The sequence below is a fragment of the Bubalus kerabau genome, chromosome 2 (assembly GCF_029407905.1).
Source record: "Bubalus kerabau isolate K-KA32 ecotype Philippines breed swamp buffalo chromosome 2, PCC_UOA_SB_1v2, whole genome shotgun sequence".
NCBI lineage: Eukaryota > Metazoa > Chordata > Mammalia > Artiodactyla > Bovidae > Bubalus > Bubalus kerabau.
Window position 1 is genome coordinate 126860372 of NC_073625.1, and position 23470 is coordinate 126883841.

A 23470-nucleotide genomic window follows, 5' to 3' on the forward strand; every position below is an offset into this window, starting at 1 on the left:
CGCAGGGGCGTCCTACAGGACTGAGCCATGACTGAACTGAGAGATTATATCAGGCCCTGCCTGTGAGAGCTACAAAGTAGCACAAAGCACCCTTACTGTGGTTAACCCCTTGATTAGGTCAGGCCTGGATGTATGTACTCAGGGCCCCCTACTCCTCTGCACAACACAATGCACTGTCACTGCCCTAGACTACCTGTAAAGCTACCTGAGGGCAGGATCCAGCTTGTTCTCTGTCGCATCCCCAGCACCCCTCAGCCTAAGGACACGCCATAAGCATTTGTTGAAAGACAAATGAATAAACATGTAAAGTTAAAAACGCGTGATAAGTTTATGCTTAAGAAAATATTCATCTGGAGAAGACCTAGATCAATCCTGCGAGTTAGAGTAATTAGAAAAAGGCCTGAAACTAAAGTAGTATTTCAAACGGGTTAAATTTCAGTAACATTTAGAAAAAATTCAAAGCTAAAACAACCAATGGGCAAAGATAAAAAGGGTGGCCTCAAACACCTGCCTAGAGGACACATTGCCTGTACCCTGGTGGCGCACCACCAGATTTCTGGGCAGGGCTCCAGGATTAGCTGACCATAGCTGCACGGCAATGTTGTCCCGCTCACCAAAGGGCAGACACTAATAGAGATAATAAGCCACATGCACCCAAAATGGCAAGGAAAAGCATCTTCAGTCTCCGCTCACGGTGAGCCTCGCGACGACCAAGCAGAAGGGAGAGGACAGGGATCTCCAGGGCGCCCTCTTCTGGCGAAGGAGAGACTCCATCCTCCCCTATTCTCGTCCTTTAGGGTAAAACAGGTTGCAGGCCGAATTGTGTCGCCGCAAAAATGTCAGTGACACTCCCCATGACTGCCAAAGAATTAACAGTGCGGTACAGCTTCCGCAGGCTCGTCCCCACAAAGAGAGTGGACCTGCGGGATTCGAGGCCCCGTACTCACCTCCCCAACCACCCTGGCGGGTCTGCTCTCGGAGCCCTCCCTGACCCCAGCCGCTGAGCACGCGGATTCGCGGCACCAGCGTCTCCTCCAGAAGGCCGTGCTCAAGTTCACTTGCCTGCAGCCGCGAGTCGGACGGGTGCGCGAGAGCAGGGTGGAGCTTTACTTACACCACTGCATTCATTCCCATCCTACCCACAGCGTACCCGAAAACTCGCGTGTCATCAGTTTGAACACTGCAGACTAGGAGGATGCGGCTCCCTTAAGGCTGGGCGCGGGCGGCGGACCGGAAGTGACGTGCCGTGCGGCGTATTCCCGCCCTGCCCTTCGCCGGCGGGAACTCAGGCTGCTTGCTGAAGGCGGCATCTGTTAAGTGTCTCTGCTCTGCGCTCGGGGGTTCCTGGGCCTGAGAGTCTCAACTTGGGGGACGGAGCTAAGACTTCGTGACCATCTCGCCCTTTCCTTGTCCCGGAAATCTCAGGAACGAGCCGGCGGCGTCCTCGCTCTCGATACGAGCGACTGAAAGGCCCAGGCACTGCCGGTGAACACGCGCGGGGAACCGGGGAGAACAGGTGACCAGCCGGAGAAATTGCGAGGATTACCTTCTCCTTTCTCCATTCTTGCTCCCTCGATGCCCCTGTGATGTCTTCCACCCCTTCCTCACCCCTTGGTGTACGGGTAGCTCAGTCTTACCCTTCAAAGCCCTGCTTTGGATGATATTACAGCCTGTGGCAGGGATGGACTAATCCAACAACGGTAAAAACCTTAGTTTACAGATATTAACAGTTTATTTTATTCATTGATTATATACTCCTATGCTAAGCACAGAGCTGTGTGTTTGCACAGTTCTTTTAACTCAGTTGCCTTATGAAATGGGTCTTTAGGTTCTTTTACAGAAGGGGAAACTGAGTCTGATAAATGGTAATTCAGTCACCAGATCTTATAGAGCATCTATCCTGTGCCAGACCCTGGAAACACAACAGTGAAAAAAAATTGCACTTCCAAAAAATAAATAAATAAAATTGCCACTAATGCTGGGGATTTTCAGGCAAACTGTCCCTAAAAACAGCCTTGTGCTGCTTGGGTGAATGTTTACTTGAATGATAATACTTATCTTCTGGGTGAGATTTTGAATTTTTTAAATTCCTCATGCTTTTCTGCGTTGTTTCGATTTCTTCACATGAGCATGCAATCAGAAAAACAGCTATTTACATTTTAACATCAGTGTCTCCTCTCCCCCAGTTCCCTCCCCACAAAAGCTTCTGAAAGCAAGCACAGGCTCTGCCAGTAAAATAGGCTCTTGAGTGGAGCTCTAGGCCCATGAGAAGCAGAGGGTTTTCATTTGTGGTCCTGGTACTCCTCCTAATTTTTGAGTCCATTCTAGGGTCTGAGCAAGAGCTAGGCCGATGACTGTTGAGACCCCTGTACAGTTTGGCCATCGTACTTAACAAAAAGTTAGAAGTCCTTTTTTCTATAACTCACTCACTGTAAGTAGATTTTAAGTTCCTTTAGGACTTTGGCTTGTTGATGTCCCACCAGTGCTCAGTAGAATGCATTCAGAGGATGCTAGGTCACGGAGTGATGCCCTTCGCGTAGTATTTATTGAATGCCTATACGGGGTTAAGTGTGCTTTCAGGCTATACTTCTTCATAATGGTTTCAAAAGAGCTTTTCCCTTTCTGTCTTAGACCTGGTCAGGGTGAAGTAACCATGCAGGCATTTCTAAAAGGCACATCTATCAGCACTAAACCACCGCCGACTAAGGATCGAGGAGTAACTGCCACTGCCAGAAGTAGTGGAGAGAACAAGAAAGCCAAACCTGTTCCGTGGGTGGAAAAATAGTAAGAACACGTATTTTTGTTGAAATAATAAATTACTCTCAGACCAGTTTTGAGTCACTTTTTCTGTTTAACTTAAGAGGAGGATGATTTGCCTTGCTTGTGAAGTGAAGTCGCTCAGTTGTGTCTTGACTCTGTGACCCCGTGGACTGTAGCCTACCAGGCTCCTCTGTCCATGGGATTTTCCAGGCAAGAATACTGGAGGGGGTTGCCATTTCCTTCTCTAGGAGATCTTCCGGACCCAGGGATAGAACCCAGGTCTCCCGTATTGTAGGCAGGCGCTTTACCATCTGAGCCATGAGGGAAGTCCTTGCCTTGCTTTAGTTCAGTTCAGTCACTCAGTTGTGTCCGACTCTTTGCAACCCCGTGAACGCCAGGCCTCCCTGTCCATCATCAACTCCCGCAGTTCACTCAAACTCATGTCCATCGAGTCGGTGATGCCGTCCAGCCATCTCATCCTTTGTCGTCCCCTTCTCCTCCTGTCCCCAATCCCTCCCAGCATCAGAGTCTTTTCCAGTGAGTCAACTCTTCGCATGAGGTGGCCAAAGTACCGGAGTTTCAGCTTTAGCATCATTCCTTCCAAAGAAATCCCAGGACTGGTCTCCTTTAGAATGGACTGGTTGGATCTCCTTGCAGTCCAGGGGACTCTTGAAGAGTCTTCTCCAACCACAGTTCAAAAGCATCAATTCTTCGGTGTAATTCTTCGGTGCTCAGCTTTCTTCACAGTCCAACTCTCACATCCATACATGACTACTGGAAAAACCATAGCCTTGACTAGACAGACCTTTGTTGGCAAAGTAATATCTCTGCTTTTGAATATGCTATCTAGGTTGGTCATAACTTTCCTTCCAAGGAGTAAGCGTCTTTTAACTTCATGACTGCAGTCACCATCTGCAGTGATTTTGGAGCCCAAAAAATAAAGTCTTACACTGTTTCCACTGTTTTCCCCATCTATTTGCCATGAAATGATGGGACCAGATGCCATGATCTTAGTTTTTTGATTGTTGAGCTTTAAACCAACTTTTTCACTCTCCTCTTTTCACTTTCATCAAGAGGCTTTTTAGTTCCTCTTCACTTTCTGCCATAAAGGTGGTGTCATCTGCATATCTGAGGTTATTGATATTTCTCCTGGCAATCTTGATTCCAGCTTGTGCTTCTTCCAGCCCAGCCTTTCTCATGATGTACTCTGCATATAAGTTAAATTAAGCAGGGTGACAATATACAGCCTTGACGTACTCCTTTTCCTATTTGAACCAGTCTGTTGTTCCATGTCCAGTTCTAACTGTTGCTTCCTGACCTGCATATAGGTTTCTCAAGAGGCAGGGATGCCAATTAGGACTTCCCTAGTGGTCCAGTGGCTCAGACTCCGTCCTCCCAATGCAGAGGGCCCAGGTTCTATCCCTGGTGGGGGAACTAGATCCTAAGAGTTCACATGCCAAAGCAAAAATCAAAGATCCTGTATGCTGCAGCTAAGACCTGGCACAGCCAAATAAACAAATACTATTTTTCAAAAAAAAAATCATCTTTGAAAGAAAATCACCCAATTGTATAAGTCATAGAACCTTGGAACTGAAATGTACCTTAGAATACTCTAGCTCAATTCACTTATTTTCTGCATGAACTACAGCCTTCTCTGTTACTGAGGTCTATAGTTTTGGGGGCTGAGATACAGCAGTGAAGAAAACAAAGTTTCTATAAGCTGACCATAAGCTCTTAGGAGTTTTGCTTAAGTCCACATAATCTGTTCCTCTTTTCATTACTGGTAACTGGAAATTGTTGAGTTTTTGTTTATACATTTTTGGCAAAAACAACACTGATGGGGCTATTAAATTTCAGTCAGTTAAATGATATTATAACAAGTAGTTGTAACCCCTAGTGTACCCTCAGTTATTACCAAAGAATTGCAGATTACTTATAAGCAAAGTAAGGCCTTCATAAGTTTTGTTTGGCATCAATAATGGTTTTAAAAGTTGGAAATTTCACATAAAAGTCTAGAATCTTTTCATTAAATAAATTACACAAAGGTTAAAATCTAGATTTTCAGCTTCTCAAGAGATTAGGCAGCACTATATTCGGGTTCTGACCTGAAAACACTTAAATGGAATGCTACTCATTCTGGAAAGGTAGTATGCTCCTCACTTCACCACAGTCCCTACTAGTGTCTCTTGTCTTAAACTTGCATTTTTCACTCTTGTTATCTGCCTGGACTCTGCAGGTATTTGAATATGAAACCCTGGTTTATAATACATACTGGTTTTCTAAGGTAACATCTGACATAAATTCTTTCTGGCGTTGGCCTGATTACTTAGAAAAGTATAAATAGAAAAGAGCTTTTGATTAGTTAACTAAGTACTAAAGCCTAAACTTAGTGTTGGATAACTTAGGTTAACATCATTAGTTATGTAAGACAAAAGTTATACTTCATACTGATTAAGCTTATTTTGTTAGTGCTCAGGTGAATAGGTATATGAAGAGGTATGCATTTTTTGTGCACTTAGGTGATAAAAGAAATTGGTTTTAACCAATTAACAAAGTAACATATGTAACTGTATTAGCCATAATTGTTATCTATTTTGAGGTTGCTAAATAGGTCTCTCTTTTCAGCTTAGGTGCAAGGAAACATGTTACTTACTAGGCAAGTGTTAACTTTACATTTTGAACCAGTTGGCATTTGTGATGTTATAAAATAAAATCATATTGCATAATTTTTGTAAGCACAACAGATGCAAACAGTGCATCTGGAACAGTGAGGAGTCACTTCATTTCATTCCTCAGTATGTATTTGCCTGAAGTGAATACAGATAGGGTTTCCATATCCAGTTATGAAAGTTTCTCATTTCATTACTGATATGAGAGAATTATCATTGGTATTTTAGCAAAAGGAAAGACTTCTGTGGCTACTGTAATATACTAAATAAGTTTTTTTTTTTCCCACCCACAGTCGACCAAAATGTGTGGATGAAGTTGCTTTCCAGGAAGAAGTGGTTGCAGTCCTTAAAAAGTCTTTAGAAGGAGCTGATGTGAGTAGCATATGCTGTCTGGAGTCCTAAAGTCATTGGGAGATTTGAGAATTCATTCACTCTCTTCCTTCCTTTATAGCTTCCAGTCCCTTTTAAATACTATTCTGTATATACATAGTAGGCCCTTTATTACTATTTGTACAGTGGAGGAGTAGTTCAACAAATCTTTCTTGAGCATCTCTTCTATCCTATGGTGGCATGGTTATATGGTACACAAGTGGAGATCATTAAGCAAGATAGACTGGGTCCCTTTGCTCATGAGCTTTCATTTTGGTGGGGAGATAGAATAAACATGTAAGCACAATAAATGAGATAATTATAGATAATGATAGCTACTGTCCTAGAGGAAATCAACCCTGAATATTCATTGGAAGGACTGATGCTGAAACTGAAGCTCCAATATTTTGGCCATCTGATGTGAAAACCCTCATTGGAAAAGACCCTGATGCTGGGAAAGATTGAGGGCAAGAGGAGAAGGGAGTGACAGAGGATGAGATGGTTGGATGGCATCACCAACTCAATGGGCATGAGTTTGAGCAAACTCCAGGAGACAGTGAAGGACAGGGAAGTTTGGCGTGCTACAGTCCATGGTTTGCAAAGAGTCAAAAACAACAGCGACTGAACAACAACAATAGGTACTATGAGGAAGAGTAAAAGATTCTTTGAAACTATGATTGCTCACCTAATTTTAGGATTTGAACTCTCAATACAATACCAAAAAAAAAAAGTGTTCTGTTTACAGCATCATGTCACCTGCTGTGATATAGGATAAAATGTTCTTGAGTGAGTTTACAGCATCATGTCACCTGCTGTTTATAGCATCATGTCACCTGCTGTGACATAGGATAAAATGTCCTTGAGTGAGTTGCATTTTCGATTAATTCAGAGACAAGATAAACCCATGTGAAGAATTAGGAGTTTAAAATTGTATAAGGCAAAGTGTTACAAGAGCTTAGTGGAGGAAGGGAAACGGTTGCAGAGGATAGTGTGATGTGGTTTTTGCTGTATTCCGAAAATTTTCTTCCTTCCTCTCAACCTGGCTGTTTTGAATTAGAGATTCTTTGGGTTTTGATGCCATTGTTCTCTTCTAGAATTACACTGCAACAGTATATATTTGAAAGAAGTTATATTTATAAAACTGTTGAATCTTCTTCACTATTATTTGTCTTAATTTGATCCACATACCTTTAGCTTTTAATTTTATAATGGCATACAATTTAAATTGCATGCTAATATTTACACAGATTGCAGGACATGATGTTTTTTAATTGCTCTGATTCATCAACTCCTTAAAAAAATGAAGTGGGATTATGATCCAGTTCTTGACTTTATGGCATCTAATTTACAAGGCTGAATTAAGAATTTTCTTCTTTAACCGCTTGTTCAATAATTTGTGTTTCTTTTCAGATTTAAGTTTTTTGAAACTTAGAGTTGAAGTAATTTTGTAAAGGAAATTAAAATGGATAACCTGTATAGCACAGGGAATTCTGCTTAATATTATATGGCAGCCTGGATGGGAGGGGAGTTTGGGAGAGAATGGATAATTGTATACGTATGATTGAGTCCCTTACCTGTCCATCTGAAACTGTCACAACATTGTTAATCAGCTATATTCCAATACAAATAATTTTTTTTAAAAAAAGACTAAAGCAAAATAATTCATTCCTTCATTTACACTAAAGAATATTAAAGTAGAATTATAAGAGACTTTTTTTCAGAAATCAATTTTTAGAACTGATATTGCATGTACAGTCCTTGAATGCTCTTTATGTATATATTATCAGACTATTACATAATGTAAGGCTTAATAATTTTACTGTATTTTAAAGAATTTAAAGTATTGTATGTAGTAGTTGACTGGATGGATCATTACAACTACTGAAGTAGTTGGAGCAAAGTAAAAATGAAGTCTTAAAAATGAAGATGGCTGGGAGATTTTGTTTTTGTTTTTAAATAGGGAATCTCATAGTTTGTATCTTAAACTGTATGTTACCAGTGTAACAGTAATAGTTTTTTAATATATTTATGTATTGGTTTATTTACTTGGCACATACTGAGTACTGCAGGAGATACTGAGAACATAGATGTGAGTAGAACAAATAAGATTCAAGCTTTCCATATAGTGAGGTAAACAGGTATTTTAAGTTAAACCCAACAGCTAAATAAATAACAATAAATAATTGCAAATTACATCAAGTGCAACAGAGACCAATGGGAGAATAACAGAAGAGACCCTCCTTAGATTGGGTGGTCAGGGAAGGCGTCTGACTTGTAGTATGGGAGGAGTTGATAAACAGAAGAACGGAGTCAGACTTCAGCTCATGGGGAAGTATATATGCAAGCCAGAAAGTTCTTAGCTGTTGGAGGCCATTGTGAGTTGGAATCTAGGAGAGAGAGGTGGTGAGAAAATCATGGACATCCTTGTAGGTTATAGTAAGCAAGTTGATTTGGGGATGTGTTTTGCTTTTCTCAGTAGAGTTTGAACATGGTGAATAGCTTTAAGTAGCAAGTAGCGTGGCATCTGATTTGAGTGAGGAATGAATGGATGGGAAGAGGGAGGACGGGGCAAGAGTGGAAGCAAATAAACCTCACTGCTTAGTTTCCTATGTGCAGTGATTGCCGTACAGGAAAGGACATACTGAAGACTGTAGTTTCACAGAGAAAGACAAATACCATATGATACAGCTTATGTACAGCAATTTAAAAAAAAAAGATACAAATGAACTTACTTACAAAACAGAAACAGAGTCACAGACTTAGTAAACAAACATATCCTTCCTAGAGAGGGGAAGGGTTAGTAGGTAGATGGGGAGTTTGGGATTGACATGTACACACTGCTATATCTAAAATAGAAAGCCAACAAGGACCTACTGTATAGCACAGGGAACTCTGCTTAATATTCTGTAATAACCTAAATGGGGAAAGAATTTGAAAAAAAAAGACACATGCCTATATATAACTGAATCACTCTGCTGTACACCTGAAACTACCAATTATATTCCGATATAAAATCAAAAAAATTTTTTAAGTATACAGTTTCATAACAGTACTTGTTAGAATTTAGTACATTTGTTAATCTGTACCACAGATGAGTTGACTGTTTGATAGGAGCCAAGCCAGCTAGATTTAAGGTTTAAAAGAACTAGTTATTTAATCTTATCCTATCTTCTACTGATGAAATATATGCAGGCATCCCTATAGGCGGGGTACATAATCATGATGTGGACTACTGTGTGACAGTAGATGCTTTTTATTTTTAATGTTTCTATTCTTGGAACTTTAGCTCATGGAAAGCCCCAGTATGCCATTTTCATTCCTTTTTCCTTGATATTGGCCAAATCCAATTTGGTCAGTGTCCCTTTTGAACCAACTGACATCTTTATAAAATATAAAATCTTGTCCGGTCATGAGTTCAGATGTGAAATAAGGAACTGATAGAAGCTCAGGATTTCATTCAGAAATAGGAGGTTTTTAATTCCAGCTTTGAAAATCCCACCTAAGTATTAGATTAGATATAGAACAATTTTAAGTATTGATTCAGTTTAAGATACTAGAAAGACATCTTGAGGAAAAATGATAGTGTTTGTGAAAAAGCAGGATTTAGTACTATTATTACTGTAATACCAGTTATATTAAGAAATCTTTGTTTTCAGACATATATGCCCTATTAAGGAAGTCATTGTACTCTTCCATAGACATTTTAAGTCACTTTTAACCTGGGTGCATCAGAATATAATTTTTTAAAAAATAAAATCTTAACTTCTGCAGCTCCCTAATCTCTTGTTTTACGGGCCACCTGGAACTGGAAAAACATCAACTATTTTGGCAGCAGCTAGGGAACTCTTCGGGTAAGTTGAAATCTCTCTCTTTCTCTTTTAAGACTTGACACTAAGAACCTCTGGTACTGCTTTTCTTTCTCTAAAACTTTGCACTTGTTTTTCTGTGAGTTTGTTGTTGGGTTGTTGTTCAAGCGTTTGAATGTATAAGGAGCCTCGTGATTTTTTTTCATCACTTTAAAACTCATTGTCATTTTGGAGACTAGAGGACCCTATCTGCAGTCATGCTGATAATTTCATTACTCTTAATGGTCATGTTCATGTCTGTGTCATAGAATTTGCTGTTTTGATGCTACTGATGTGGACCGCCCCTTCTTGAGTTCTTTCTTGCTCTGGACTTCCCAGGGCCTGCCTCTAGAGTGGCTGGGCCAGCTTCATGCCCTCAAGTATCCTGAGTGTAAGCAGAGTGTCATAGTTGATGCAGTATGATTCCAGGTACAGCAGAAAATCTCTGTGAGCCACCTTCTTAGAGTCCTCTTCCTAGACTGACTGTGTTTAGCTTAGCCAGCTGTTATAGTAGGGGGGCCCGGAGCCCTGTATCTAAAGTTAAAAGATATATTTCAGCCTCTATCTGGTATCCATGCAACATGCACCAACATAACAGCAGCTATCTTTAATTTATCCAGGATTTTAATATCAGGCATATGGCCTAAAGGGTACATTTGAAATCCTACACATGAAAATAATTAGATGCCTCTGAAACCACCAAATACGTAAGGATAATTAGTTCTGTTGAGATGTCAAGGAAGACAAAAGGGGAACCTGCTCTGAACCTAGTATTTTGACAGCAACATTTGTTTTCTCAAGAAAATTTTAAAGGAGTTTTTTGATTAATTCCACAACTCAGATCCAGTCTGAACCATCCTTAGCAATGCAGTCATAAAGAAGCTGTTAAGTATAGTTTACTATTAGTTGTTCTAGAGTAAGTTTTATATATATATATATATATATATGTATGTATGTATGTTATGTGTGTATATATATACACACACACATAGAAAAATAACTAGAAGGAAGTATTCAAAACAATGGTTTAGCAGGATATGCCAGGTGTTTTTATTTTCTTCTAAATTCTCAGATTTTCCTACGAAGAGCTACTTTTAATAATCTTTTTTAAAAAGAACTAAAAAGTAAATAAACTTCATATTTTGATCCAGTAGTTTTCCTTATAGCAAGATACTTTTTGGAAAGAATTCAAAATATGCTACATTGCACCTTCATTTTAAATTGTAACATATTTAAAACTAAATGTTTAACAATGGAAGGATGTTACCAGTCTTAGGTTAGAAAGTCATAGCTATTAAAATGGTTTTTACAGTGTTTATCATGACATGGCAAGATGTTTATGAACAGTACAAAGTGGAAAATTGATTTAAAATTTAGCACAGTATGTGGTATCATCTACCTTTTTTTTTTAATGTATCAGAAAAAAGCTAGAATGTTAACTGTATGACTTTGCAAAAGAGAAAATACAGGACTGTGTGCCTTATATCCATATTGTTAACTAGGTGTATTTTAAACTATTGAAAAATGTACAGATGTTAAAATATGGTTTAAACCTGGTTTACTTATGTGCTCTATGATGTTTCTCTTTTTTTTATTTTGACATAGGCCTGAACTTTTTCGATTAAGAGTTCTTGAGTTAAATGCTTCTGATGAACGTGGAATACAAGTAGTTAGAGAGAAAGTTAAGAATTTTGCCCAATTAACTGTGTCAGGAAGCCGTTCAGAGTAAGTAAGCTCACCTTCCCTTTTTTATACTGTGTCCTTTTATTTGTTTAAAATACATTTCTGCCAAAATTTCAACTTCTTTCATATTAGATCATATTAATTATTTAAAATTAGAAATGACCTTTCCATTAGTAACTAATTTTAAGTTATTTAGCTATCAGGGGTTTTTAGTTGATATTTTGTCTAAGGAGTATTCATTAGTCAAATATGGTTTGGTGGTACACTCAAAATAAAAATCCTGATTTTTAATAATAATTCAATAGGGATGTTTAGTCAACTGCATATACTCCTTAGGTGGCAAAGTTCAAAGGTTGAATTTTTGGTACCTGGCATATATTTAATTTTATATGAGAGCACACTTGAGAATTTATAGAAAGTGAATGACAGTTTTTGATATCTACCTTGGATTGACAATATATATATATATCATATACTTGATAAGGGACTTAGATCAAGAATAAAGAATTCCTACAACTCAGTAATAAAAAGACAACCCAATTTAAAAATGGGCAAAGGATGTGAATAGGCATTACTCCAAGGAAGATGTTGCTGTTGTTGAATTGCTAAGTCGTGTCCAACTCTTTTGAAACCCCATGGACTGTAGCCCACCAGGCTCCTCTATCCATAAGGTTTCCCAGGTAAGAATATTGGAGTGGATTGCCATTTCCTCCTCCAAGGGATCTTCCCAACCCAGGGATTGAACCTGAGTCTTCTGCATTAGCCAACGGGTTCTTTACCACTGAGCCACCAAGGAAGCCCAAAGATGATAAACAAATGGTCAATAAGCATATCTAAACATGCTCATCAACATCATGAGCCATTCAGTTCAGTTCAGTCGCTCAGTCGTGTCCGACTCTATGCGACCCCATGAATCACAGCACGCCAGGCCTCCCTGTCCATCACCATCTCCCGGAGTTCACTCAAACTCACATCCATTGAGTCAGTGATGCCATCCAGCCATCTCATACTTTGTCGTCCCCTTTTCCTCCTGCCCCCAATCCCTCCCAGCATCAGAGTCTTTTCCAATGAGTCAACTCTTCGCATGAGGTGGCCAAAGTACTGGAGTTTCAGCTTTAGCATCATTCCTTCCAAGGAATACCCAGGGCTGATCTCCTGTAGAATGGACTGGTTGGATCTCCTTGTAGTCCAAGGGACTCTCAAGAGTCTTCTCCAACACCACAGTCCAAAAGCATCAGTTCTTTGGCGCTCAGCTTTCTTCACAGTCCAACTCTCACATCCATACATGACTACTGGAAAAACCATAGCCTTGACTAGACGGGAGAAACGCAAATCAAAACCATGTTGAAATACCATTTACACCCATGTAGAATGGCTATATGGAGAAGGCAGTGGCACCCAACTCCGGTACTCTTGCCTGGAAACTCCCATGGACGGAGGAGCCTGGTAGGCTGCAGTCCATGGGGTCACGAAGAGTCAGACATGACTGAGTGACTTCACTTTCACTTTTCACTTTCATGCATTGGAGAAGGAAATGGCAACCCACTCCAGTGTTCTTGCCTGGAGAATCCCAGGGATGGCAGAGCCTGGTGGGCTGCCGTCTATGGGGTCGCACAGAGTCGGACACAACCGAAGTGACTTACAGCAGCAGCAGCAGAATGGCTATAATCAAAAAGACAGAAGAAAACTGGTATTACCAAGGATGTGGAGAAATCAGAACTCTTATACATTGCTGGTTGTAATGTAAAATGGCACAGCCACTTTGAAAAGTTGGCAGTTCCTCTAAAAGTTAAATATGACCCAGCAATTCCAGCCCTACAATATGTACTGACAGGATATGAAAATATATACACATGTACACAAATGTTTATAGCTGCAGCTTTCACAACAGTCAGAACATGGGGAAAACCCAATATCCATCAACTAAAGAATGGACTAATGAAAGATGTATGTTCATCCATTTGGCAATAAAAGGAATTGAAATAATGAGTTACAACATGGTTGAACCTTAAAAAACATTACATTAAGCGAAAGAAGCCAGTCACAAAAGACAGCATATTATGTTGACAGTATGATTCCATTTGTGTTAAATGTCCAGAATAGGCAAACCTGTGGAAACAGAAGGTAGAGATTCCTGATTGCCTATGGCTGGAAAAGATGGGAGAGAAGAGAAATGACTCCTGATGGGCACAGGTTTCCTTTTGGAGTGATGAGAACATTCTAAAGTAGATTGTGATAATGATGTATGAATTAACTCCTGTGTATTTCTCTGAATCAGTGGAAAGCCATGTCCTCCTTTTAAAATTGTGATTCTGGATGAAGCAGATTCTATGACCTCAGCTGCTCAGGCAGCTTTAAGACGTACCATGGAGAAAGAGTCTAAAACCACCCGATTCTGTCTCATCTGTAACTATGTCAGCCGGTATGTATATTGCCCTAAAGATAGATACCAGGGAGCCTTACTTTGATAGCCCCAAACAGAGGAAAAAAATGTTTCAAGGTTACCCTTAGTTTCCCCTTCATCAAATCTTGTTCTTAATAAAGTTCTTTGGGGGAGTTTTTGTAGACAATGACTTGTTTTTTCCCAATATTTTACAGAATAATTGAACCTCTGACCTCTAGATGTTCTAAATTCCGCTTCAAACCTCTGTCAGATAAAATTCAGCAGCAGCGGTTACTAGACATCGCTGATAAAGAACATGTCAAAATTAGCAATGAGGTAATTACTATTACTGTTACAGCTACTGTAAATTAGTAATGCCTTTGATGAATGCCTATGAAGAGGCCCTTTCTGAAAGAGTCAATTTTGTATTGCTTCAATTTCTGATGCCAGTTGCTCAGCCAAAGGTAAATGAACAGCTGGAATGTCTAGGAATTACAGGTTCAGCCTTACTGTTGCTATTAGAAATTTATTGTCTGTCAATATTGCAGACTCAAAGCTGAGGCAGATTTCATACAGACTACAAATTCTTCAACAGCAAACCTCTGCCTAGTCGTTTACTAATACTTCTGTGCAAGAATTAATTAGGTATGATGCAATTCTGGTGGTGATAGAATATATACACCCCTTATTCATTGTAGGAGAATTTAACCATAATTTATGTAATCAAGGCTGTCTCCATGAATCCTGCCACTACAGGATTGACATTCTTTATTAAATTCATCCTTAATTGGCCATTACAGATTAAGAACAACTTTTTTCTTTTTAGGGAATAGCTTATCTTGTTCAAGTGTCAGAAGGAGACTTAAGAAAAGCCATTACATTTCTTCAAAGTGCTACTCGACTAACTGGTGGAAAGGAAGTCACAGAAAAAGTGATCACAGATATTGCTGGGGTAAGAGCACTGGGTATCCTAAAATTATTTGACTTTTTTGTGACTTAAATTTACTTCAGCAAATAAGAGTGCTTATTATGTGCTGTCTATTCAAGCTGCTTCAACAAATGCCATAGACTGGTATATAAACAGAATTCTCAGTTCTAAAGGCTGGGAATTAAAGTGCCCACAGAGCCAGTGTTGAGGACGTACTTCCTAATTCAGACCCGTTGATACCTCCCTGCATCCTTCTATGGTAAAGGAATATTTTCTAAGGGCATAAATTCAATTTGCGAGGGCTACACTCATGACTATAATCACCTCCCAGTGGTGTCACTTCCAAATGCTATCATGTTTAGTCTGTAGCTTGTAGTAGTAGCTGGGGAGTATCAGAATGCAGGCAGGGATGTGGCAGTTAAATTTTAAAGGGTGGGTCCTATCCAAGGGGTAAGTGACTAAAGGAATTCTTGTGCCACACCCTTGTTTTCATAGTCCTCTCTCTCAAACTTAGCTCAACTGATCGACTAGCTCTGTATTGACATCTTGGAGAAAGGATTTTGTAAATGCCTTCCTCTGGTTACATGGCAGTGCCTGATCTTTATGCATTGGCATGCATAATCAAGGCTGGACCTACCTATCCAGACTACAAAACATGTGCTGCCTGAAGCATTTAACAGGGAGTGGGTACAAGACTGGTAGAGAAGTCAACTGTCTTCACCCAGAAACTAATTCTTTTAGGTAGTACCAGCTAAGACAGTTGATGGAGTATTTGCTGCCTGTCAGAGTGGCTCTTTCGACAAACTAGAAGCTGTGGTAAAGGTAAAGTGACTTGATTAGCCTTGGGGAAGGGGGAAGGGATAATAATGCTAAAATATATACGTTTTGGTTATAGGACTTGATAAATGAGGGTCATGCAGCAACTCAACTTGTAAATCAACTCCATGATGTAGTGGTAGAAAATGATAACCTTTCTGATAAACAGAAGTCTATTATTACAGAAAAACTTGCTGTAAGTAGGCATTTTCTACATTTCAGCACAACATACACACCACACCCACAAAAGGGCAGTTTTACTTACAATGTTTCATTTTCTTGTAGGAAGTTGATAAATGCTTAGCAGATGGTGCTGATGAACATCTGCAGCTGATCAGCCTCTGTGCCACTGTGATGCAGCAGTTAACTCAAAATTGCTAAAACTATGTTCCGTGTGTATTTCATAAACAATTCATAATAAAAATAACCAAAGCACCTTTAAAGTGAATATACAATTTATTTAACATTCAAACTTCATTAAGACATGTGCAATATGGCAATTTTACTGGGGGTTTAACCCTACCTAGGATGATTGCTTGCTGGGGCTTAGCAACAGGGTCCAGTTCACACTTAGCACTAATTAAATACTTTATTGAATAAATATAATACCAAACAAAATGCATTCAAATGCTTAAAAAAAAATCAATTTTAAAGGCCTTTCTATTCAGGCTAATGACAAACACAATAAAGGCAGATATGCTAGTTTAACATAATTGGCTGATTTTATACAGCACTTATATCTTTTAGTCCACAAGTATATTATTAAATGATAGAGAACATCTAATACAACCATTTCTACAGAACTAGGAAATAAATTTCTAAGAAAGAAAGATTTTACAGACCCCATCTTTTATACCCACCCCAACAGTCTAACTCTAAAGAGGATAAAGCCAATGACTTTCCTCACAAGAGCTCACGACTAATGTCGCTTTGCTATCAAAATCTGTATTTCTGATCCGTTATGAGCATTGAGACAAGATTCAAATATTCCCAACGAAAGAAGCACAATGCACGTTGTGATCGCCTATTCAGCAACAGCGAGCACTGCATTCAAAACTATCTCATCCCAGGAATTAAATAAGGTCGGCCACATTCATTGGCATTTCCTCTACTGTAGTATTGTAGAAAGTCTCAATGTCACGAAGAATCCTCTTGTCTTCTTCAGTAACAAAGTTTATAGCCACACCTTTCCTCCCAAATCGACCCCCTCTGCCAATTCTGTGTGAAGAAAAGAAATCAGTCATTAGAATACATTACTTCTCACATGCTGCATGAACTACTGAACATGATGATCCACTTGTTAACCATCAGCTGCTGTTTACTTATCAAGGTTATAGTTCGTGCTTCTAATTGGAGCACTAGCTGCTCATCAATATCTAGAGAAAAAAATCTTCCTCTGCAGTTAGTGCCAAAAGGATTCAAGGCTTGTCTGGCTGCAAAATGAGATTTCATCAGGTGTTTTGAGCATTACTTTTTTTTTTTTTTTTTTTAAAGCAGATGACAGTATTGTGTTTGGGGTAGTGAATTTAAAGCCCATACCAAAGTGGGCCAGCCAAGAGCAGATGTCAGCCTGGGACAGATGTAAAACACCAGGGATAAAACAAAGAAGTTATGTAATCCATTTCGACGCACTCCTGGAACTGTAAACTGCAAACACAAATGCTTTAAGGTTAACTATTGTCTGAAACTTAACAACTTTTTCCAGTGGGAAAACAAGTATTTGGTATGGTAACCCAAACTTATCACTGCTTTTTTGCTCAGTTTCACACGTTGTAACTCAAATTACTCAAACGTGTTTACCTCCAAAACATCTCTCTAACCTTCCTGATAGAAACCAGACAATACAAACCACCTAACGGGCTGATATACAAAATGCCTTAGCTGGAGCATGTTAAAATATCAAATAATCATGACAAAAAAAAAACAAGTATAAATACCGACTCGCTCTTTATTCAAACAGTGTGCTGTTTCGCTTATGATTCCACGTCCTAAATTACGTCAACGCCGTTTCTGAGTGCCATCTCGTCATCAACTGCTGCTATCGACTCCTGTATTTTTTAAAAAGTCTTTTTTTACATCATATAACAAAGTACAATTCAATTTACTTAGGGATAAAGCCACTATAACTAAACCAGGGACTGCTCAAATTGCTACCAGACAACACCAAGAAAATCCCAACTATAGAGGAATCACCAAGAAATCACATGGACACAAGAGCGTCACTAAAAATAAAGCTCAAAAGTAAGACCAACAGATCTAAAACAACCTGATCTGTATACTGTCGAGTCCACGATTTGGGCAACATTCACAACTGTTTTCCCACTGTGCACAATCTTCCCAGGTACAGTTTTGATTATATCCTACACCAAGTTACTATGTCTTAATACTTAATTCCCTGATTTGAAGTTACCTTTCAGACAATTTAGTCAGTAGAAAAGCAATGAGTTACACCAATACATTTGTAAGTCAAGATGCCATCTACTCACCTGTGAATATAATTTTCACGATTGGTAGGTAGATCATAGTTTATAACCAATGACACTTGTTGCACATCAATTCCACGAGCCTGAAATAAAGTGATAATGATGTTCAAATTCTATGTAATATAGGGGCTTCCCTGGTGGCTCAGCAGTAAAAATCTGCCTGCAGTGAATGAAGGAGATGTGGGTTCAATTCCTGAGGTCCCCTGGGGAAGGAAATGGCAACCCACTCCTATATTCTTGCTAGAGAAATTCCATGGGCAGACGAGCCTGGTGGGCTACAGTCCGTGTGATGTAGGCCACAAAATAGTAATGAACTATATACTAAGTAGTATAGCTCACTGTGGAGCGTGGCCGTCTTTATTTTCCCAAATAGCCTGAAGTTGGTAAAGGCCATTAAAAAACCTTCCCCCAATAACAAACTTTTGGTGGATTAAAAAGAGCATTAAGAGACTTACCAACAGGTCAGTAGTGATCAGAACACGGCTTGACCCTGATCGAAATTCCCTCATGATAACATCTCTTTCTTTCTGGTCCATGTCACCATGCTGCAAAGTAACAAACCTATTAATTCAAGAATCACCAATCAAATCAGTAACTTAAAACTTTATCAACATGTATGAGACCAAGCGTCCCTGGCTACTACTGGAGCATAGCAGACAGGTATAGTAAAGAAACAACTTTATTTTTAGCAGGGGGAACGACAACACAGCACTTAGCAGCTATATTGTAGTCTAAATCCTGCTTTAGTAGAGGCTTCCATTACCAGTACTAGGTTAGAATACCTCTTACCAGGGCAGAAACTGTGAAGTCCCTGGCATGCATTTTCTCTGTGAGCCAGTCCACCTTGCGCCTTGTATTGAGAAAAATAACAGCCTGTGTAATTGTCAGTGTCTCGTACAAGTCACAAAGTGTATCCAACTTCCATTCCTACAGTATTTCAAAGAGAAAGTAACAGTCACGAACTTTCCAACTTACATTCTTTAAAAACTCATTTATTAGATTGGTCTAATGACATATATTGCACCAAATCTTAAGACAAAGGACACTGGACATTAAGAAAGAGGTCCACCCCAGTCTTTACAATCTAGTGCAGTTCCTCTTCTTCTTGTGTAATACTCTGCTAGCATTATTACAAAAACCAAGGCTATCTTGGTTTCTGTAATTTTAGCACAGTGCTTATACAAGAAGGTAGAAACCTAACTTTTTAATTTTAACAATTACAAAAATTACCTCTCTTTCAACATTAATATAAAACTGTTTGATTCCTTCAAGGGTCAATTCTTCCTTTTTCACCAAAATTCGAATTGGATCTCTCATGAATTTTTTGGTCACTTCCAACACATCCGTTGGCATTGTGGCAGAAAGCAACACCACCTTAAAAAGATTTGTCACACGTAGTTAGCACAACTTCCACAATACTCAAGGGAAAACATTTTAAAGTCAAGCACCTCTGAACATGGAATTATGCCAGACTAAAATAAGTTATGCATCAGTCGCTGTTAAGTAGGGGGAATGACACAGAACACTTCAACTGTAATAGTGCCTGTGTTTAATCTCCCGCAATTTTAGGAGACTGAAACAAAGCTCACCTGAATACTAGTATTTAATTTTTGGAAAATCTCATAGATTTGATCCTTAAACCCTCGGCTCAGCATTTCATCTGCTTCATCCAAAACGAACATTTTGATCCATTTTGGAGCTGTTAAAAAATACAGTCATGCCATCATATCTAAATTCTCAGGCATACTATTTGCTTTATTATAGTAAAAACTTTACTCATCAGCAATACTTACAGAGATATCTTCTGTTTAACATATCAAACACTCTCCCTGGTGTTCCAACAACAATATGTGGTGCTTCAGCCTGCAGTTTCTGCATTTCATTTCGAACATTTGTTCCACCAATGCAGGCATGACAAGTTGCTCCCATATAATCTCCAAGTGCCAGAATTACCTTTTGGATCTGAAAGCCAAAAGCCTTAATTATTATCCTGCAGAATTACAGGCTTGTGACTAAACTTCAAAAGCATAATGGCAAATATCTGGTCTGCAAATAGCTTTAATGCATGCACAGCACTTAACTACTTCCAAGCTTAAAATGCAGACCAATCTAACTACCTCAAAATAGACTTCTGTGATAACATCTTGTGCCTCAAACTTTGAATCCTAATGCCCCAGGTATCAGCTAGATAAAATACTTCCTGCACTATCCGTCACTGTGTAGCAAAGTTTAAGTAGGGATAAAAAAGTAGCAGATTTAGCTGGAAGTTAGTATTTATCCCCGAAGGATACTGCGACTTAATAATCTTGGCCTTAATAAAGCCTACAGGTATATTAGCAAGGCTTTACTTCAAAGCCAATAGAGCAGTGAGCTTTGAAAACGCAGCATGCAACAGATGTATCACAAACTACTCAGACTGTCGAAGGAGATTATATCACTGCAGTTTTCATGTTGCACAACTGCATTCAAAGTTAAAAATGAAAACGGGTCTAGTCCACCCTGAACAGAAACCTCCAGTTTCTCAATCTGTTACACAACCCTGCAAACCATACCTGCACACCCAGTTCCTGTCTAGCTTTCAACAAAACTCCCTGCATGCATGGACAGTTAAAAGGAGGGCTCTATAGGACAAATTTATACTAAGCTTTAAATTCTTCACAGTTGTGAAACCTGAAACCTATGCAACACGCAAGCAGTTTTTTTCAACTACACTATCAATACCTGTTGAGCCAGTTCTCTGGTGGGGGCCAATACTAGTGCTTGGGTCTCCTTGAACTCAATCTCCAACTGTTGCAGGATGGAAATAGCAAATGTGGCTGTCTTGCCAGTACCTGACTGAGCTTGAGCAATCACATCATACCCTAAAAAAAGTAGGATACATATTTACCGATCCCACATCAAACCGTTACTTCTAGTTCACACCATGTATTCCCTTTGGAACATGAATTATGCCCAAACAATAAAAGTGATCAGCAATGAGTATTCTCTTCATTTCAGGTCAGTCCCGAAAGATGATTGCCATCATTTCACTTTAAGGAATACATGTAAGTGCTAGTTTCCCAAAAGGTAATTTTCCCATATTAGAGGGGAAAAGATCCAGGTCTATGTTGAACAGTTAACTCGTTTTTAAGAAGTGTCAACACGTTCTTTTACCTTTAATACATGGAATAATAGCTCTCTGCTGAATAGCTGATGGCTTCTCAAAACCATAAGCATAGATGCCCCGAAGAAGAGACTCCTTTAAGTTCATATCATCAAAGTTATCAACAATCTCATTCCAGTTGCTCTGCAAGTTAAAAAAAAAATAAAGGAATAAATGGGATGAACCAACCCACCTTTCCAAAGTTTCAAATTCCGTATCTATTTCTTACCTCGATGACACCATCGGGGTCCATTCCCTCTGGGCCGCCATGTTCTCTGCTGACAAAAATACTGCAGTTAGAGAACATCCCTTCCCCATAACTCCAAAACTGCACATTCAGGGCGATAAAAGCCCTTTCATAACCGGTCTCACCCGGTCGCCCTCCCCGGCACGGGTAAACTTTTCAAACGATCAAAGGAAGATGGTGCCGCAGGGCACAAGACGTACTGCGCGCCCACTCAAAGGTTAGCAACCAGGGACGCCCGGAAACCCTACGGACGCAGGCCCTTCCCCCCAGGCCAGAGCGCCGGGCGCTCCACTCTCGGCCACGGACCATCTCGCGAGAGCTCCACGCGCCGAGCTCCGCCCCTAACACTGCGCAAGCCGGGGTGATTGACGCGGGCCGAGGCCCGGCAAGGCCTTGCCAACGGTTCGCCGGGAACGTGTGGCCGGCCCGGCCCGGCCTCTAGCCGCCGCCGTCCTACCCCTACCCACACCTATCGTCTAGCGCTCCCAAACCGCGCGGCTGGCCGCGAATAAAGCTTCGGGCCACAGTTATACTGTACCGACTGCGGACTGCGCCACGGCTTCCACTAAACGCCGGGCTCCGCAGAGGCAGGGGAAACGGCCGCGATTTCAAGGCGTATTTGGGAAAACACACTCTTTTACCACCCCGTTTTCATACTTTTACCCCACAACCTAGGCCCTACCCACCACGGAAGCTTCTCGAAGGACACTGGGGTACTGTACCCCAAGGCAATGCCTAAAACCCAGAATTCCCTGCCTCCTGACCACCTATTACAATCTCCACTGGCGCCTTAGGACCTATACCACAGAGCACCACCGAGGAAGCGCCATACCTATTATAATCCGCGGAGCCACCAGACATGATCCGAAGAACCACTCAGTGCCGGACTGAAAAGACAGCCGGGCCGCGCCACCCGTTTTTTATAGGCTCGCGGCCGGAACCCGTTTTCTGCGGAGGAATTTTCCTTCGCGCTTCGGCAGCCACAAAATTGAGACCCTAAAGTGCTTATCTCAGAAAATATCCTAAGCAAATCGGTGTTAAAGCCCAAATTAGGTTATTTGCCGATATTACAGGGCTGCTGAGAATCCCAGGACCTTGGGGAAGGTTGGAACTCTTTGCTCTGCAGCGGAAGAATATTGCAGCAAGCGGTGGGAAGACCTCGTTCCCGGCCCGCCCTGTTCCTACGGGGTTTCCGCATCCCCGAAGCAGAGGCAGCTGGGGCTCTGGACAGGACCGAGAGATGGAAAGCTGGGGCGCCCGGGGCTCTGGGTTCCCCCGGCTTCCCCTCCGGTTAGTGGGGCCAAGCTCGCCAATCCCGCGGCGCTCCGTGCCGGAGGGACAGGCAAGTCTCTTCGCTGCACTGGAGGGGACTCGGGTTATTCCGCCTGTTCCCACCAATACCTAACTTGAAGATGAAGAGCCTCCTGGCCTTTCGCCGGAGCATTTAACATCCTGCAGACCCTGACTATGTGAAATTACTGCTTCGGAAAATGTCGGCCACCCAACATGTCCTGGAAGGTCCCGTTTACCGTGTATTGTGCAAGGCGAGAAGAAATAGTGTGCTCTGCACGTATCTCTGGGGTAGCCACCTCCATTCTTCTCATGTTGCCTCTGGTCTTTTCTCATTCTGTCTTTAATACAATGCTTATAATATTTTAACAGGCGTGAGAAATGGCAGATAAAATCATTGTAAACTTATACAAATATAGGGGTAATATTCCTTGAAACGCCAGAATTTAAATGGATACTTCCTCGGCAGGTACAGCTCCATGCTGCTTTGGAAATACATAGGTTTTGGTTCTGGTCTTTTTTTTTTTTTTTTTCCTGTGGGGCTGTTCAACACAAATGTAATTTCCCCTAAAGGTTTTTTGAATTGTAACTGCTTGTATATAATGAATGTTGATTTATTGAAACTGAGAGCAATATAATCCTTGCTGTTTAATTAAGCTCCATGATTCGTAAAGCTCTAGAGGTTTTCCAACTGTAGCCCTAAGCCAGACTCGTTAATAAAAACAAAGAGAATAGTATGTTTAGTCATCTAACTTTAAAATACAGTCCCACTCATACCGCAAGATAGCACGAATACTCAAGAAAATATTTTCTCATTAATTCAGAAGGACGGCCTAAAGTATGATAACTAGGAAA

At 40.4% G+C, this 23470-nt stretch overlaps 2 protein-coding genes and 4 non-coding genes across 12 annotated transcripts; 1 reads left to right on the forward strand and 5 right to left on the reverse strand.

Moving 5' to 3' along the window:
- Nucleotides 1-1240: 1240 nt before the first annotated feature.
- On the forward strand, nucleotides 1241-15891 carry RFC4 (replication factor C subunit 4). 4 transcript variants are annotated; one of them, XM_055568789.1, is made up of 11 exons: nucleotides 1245-1516; nucleotides 2632-2784; nucleotides 5723-5801; nucleotides 9570-9649; nucleotides 11249-11368; nucleotides 13605-13748; nucleotides 13925-14045; nucleotides 14536-14661; nucleotides 15379-15459; nucleotides 15533-15649; nucleotides 15739-15891. In XM_055568789.1, exons 2-11 carry the CDS (start codon nucleotides 2654-2656, stop codon nucleotides 15832-15834), a joined length of 1095 nt encoding a protein of 364 aa, XP_055424764.1. In that variant the 5' UTR covers nucleotides 1245-1516; nucleotides 2632-2653; the 3' UTR covers nucleotides 15835-15891. The 4 variants fall into 4 exon arrangements, with proteins under 4 accessions (XP_055424767.1, XP_055424766.1, XP_055424764.1 ...); XM_055568790.1 differs by lacking the exon at nucleotides 1245-1516 and adding an exon at nucleotides 1543-1700; XM_055568792.1 differs by lacking the exon at nucleotides 15533-15649 and having other exon boundaries at nucleotides 1241-1516.
- On the reverse strand, nucleotides 15891-22251 carry EIF4A2 (eukaryotic translation initiation factor 4A2). Of its 4 annotated transcripts, none has more exons than XR_008710477.1 (12): nucleotides 22158-22244; nucleotides 21308-21356; nucleotides 21090-21222; nucleotides 20658-20797; nucleotides 19730-19898; nucleotides 19526-19635; nucleotides 19167-19310; nucleotides 18726-18863; nucleotides 18392-18481; nucleotides 17940-18019; nucleotides 17395-17501; nucleotides 16532-16671 (listed from the first exon to the last, which is right to left on the reverse strand). XR_008710477.1 is itself a non-coding variant. In XM_055568788.1 (11 exons), exons 1-11 carry the CDS (start codon nucleotides 22184-22186, stop codon nucleotides 16527-16529), a joined length of 1224 nt encoding a protein of 407 aa, XP_055424763.1. In that variant the 5' UTR covers nucleotides 22187-22251; the 3' UTR covers nucleotides 15891-16526. The 4 variants fall into 4 exon arrangements, 2 of the variants coding, with proteins under 2 accessions (XP_055424763.1, XP_055424762.1); XR_008710476.1 differs by having other exon boundaries at nucleotides 17391-17501; XM_055568788.1 differs by lacking the exon at nucleotides 17395-17501 and having other exon boundaries at nucleotides 15891-16671; nucleotides 21308-21353; nucleotides 22158-22251.
- Nucleotides 18225-18365, reverse strand: LOC129645155 (small nucleolar RNA SNORA4). The gene has a single exon (XR_008711243.1). It is a non-coding gene; the product is annotated as a small nucleolar RNA SNORA4 (small nucleolar RNA).
- Nucleotides 18549-18680, reverse strand: LOC129645140 (small nucleolar RNA SNORA63). The gene has a single exon (XR_008711230.1). It is a non-coding gene; the product is annotated as a small nucleolar RNA SNORA63 (small nucleolar RNA).
- On the reverse strand, nucleotides 18950-19126 carry LOC129645184 (small nucleolar RNA SNORA81). The gene has a single exon (XR_008711271.1). It is a non-coding gene; the product is annotated as a small nucleolar RNA SNORA81 (small nucleolar RNA).
- Nucleotides 20900-20968, reverse strand: LOC129645190 (small nucleolar RNA SNORD2). Its single transcript, XR_008711277.1, has one exon. It is a non-coding gene; the product is annotated as a small nucleolar RNA SNORD2 (small nucleolar RNA).
- Nucleotides 22252-23470: the final 1219 nt, after the last annotated feature.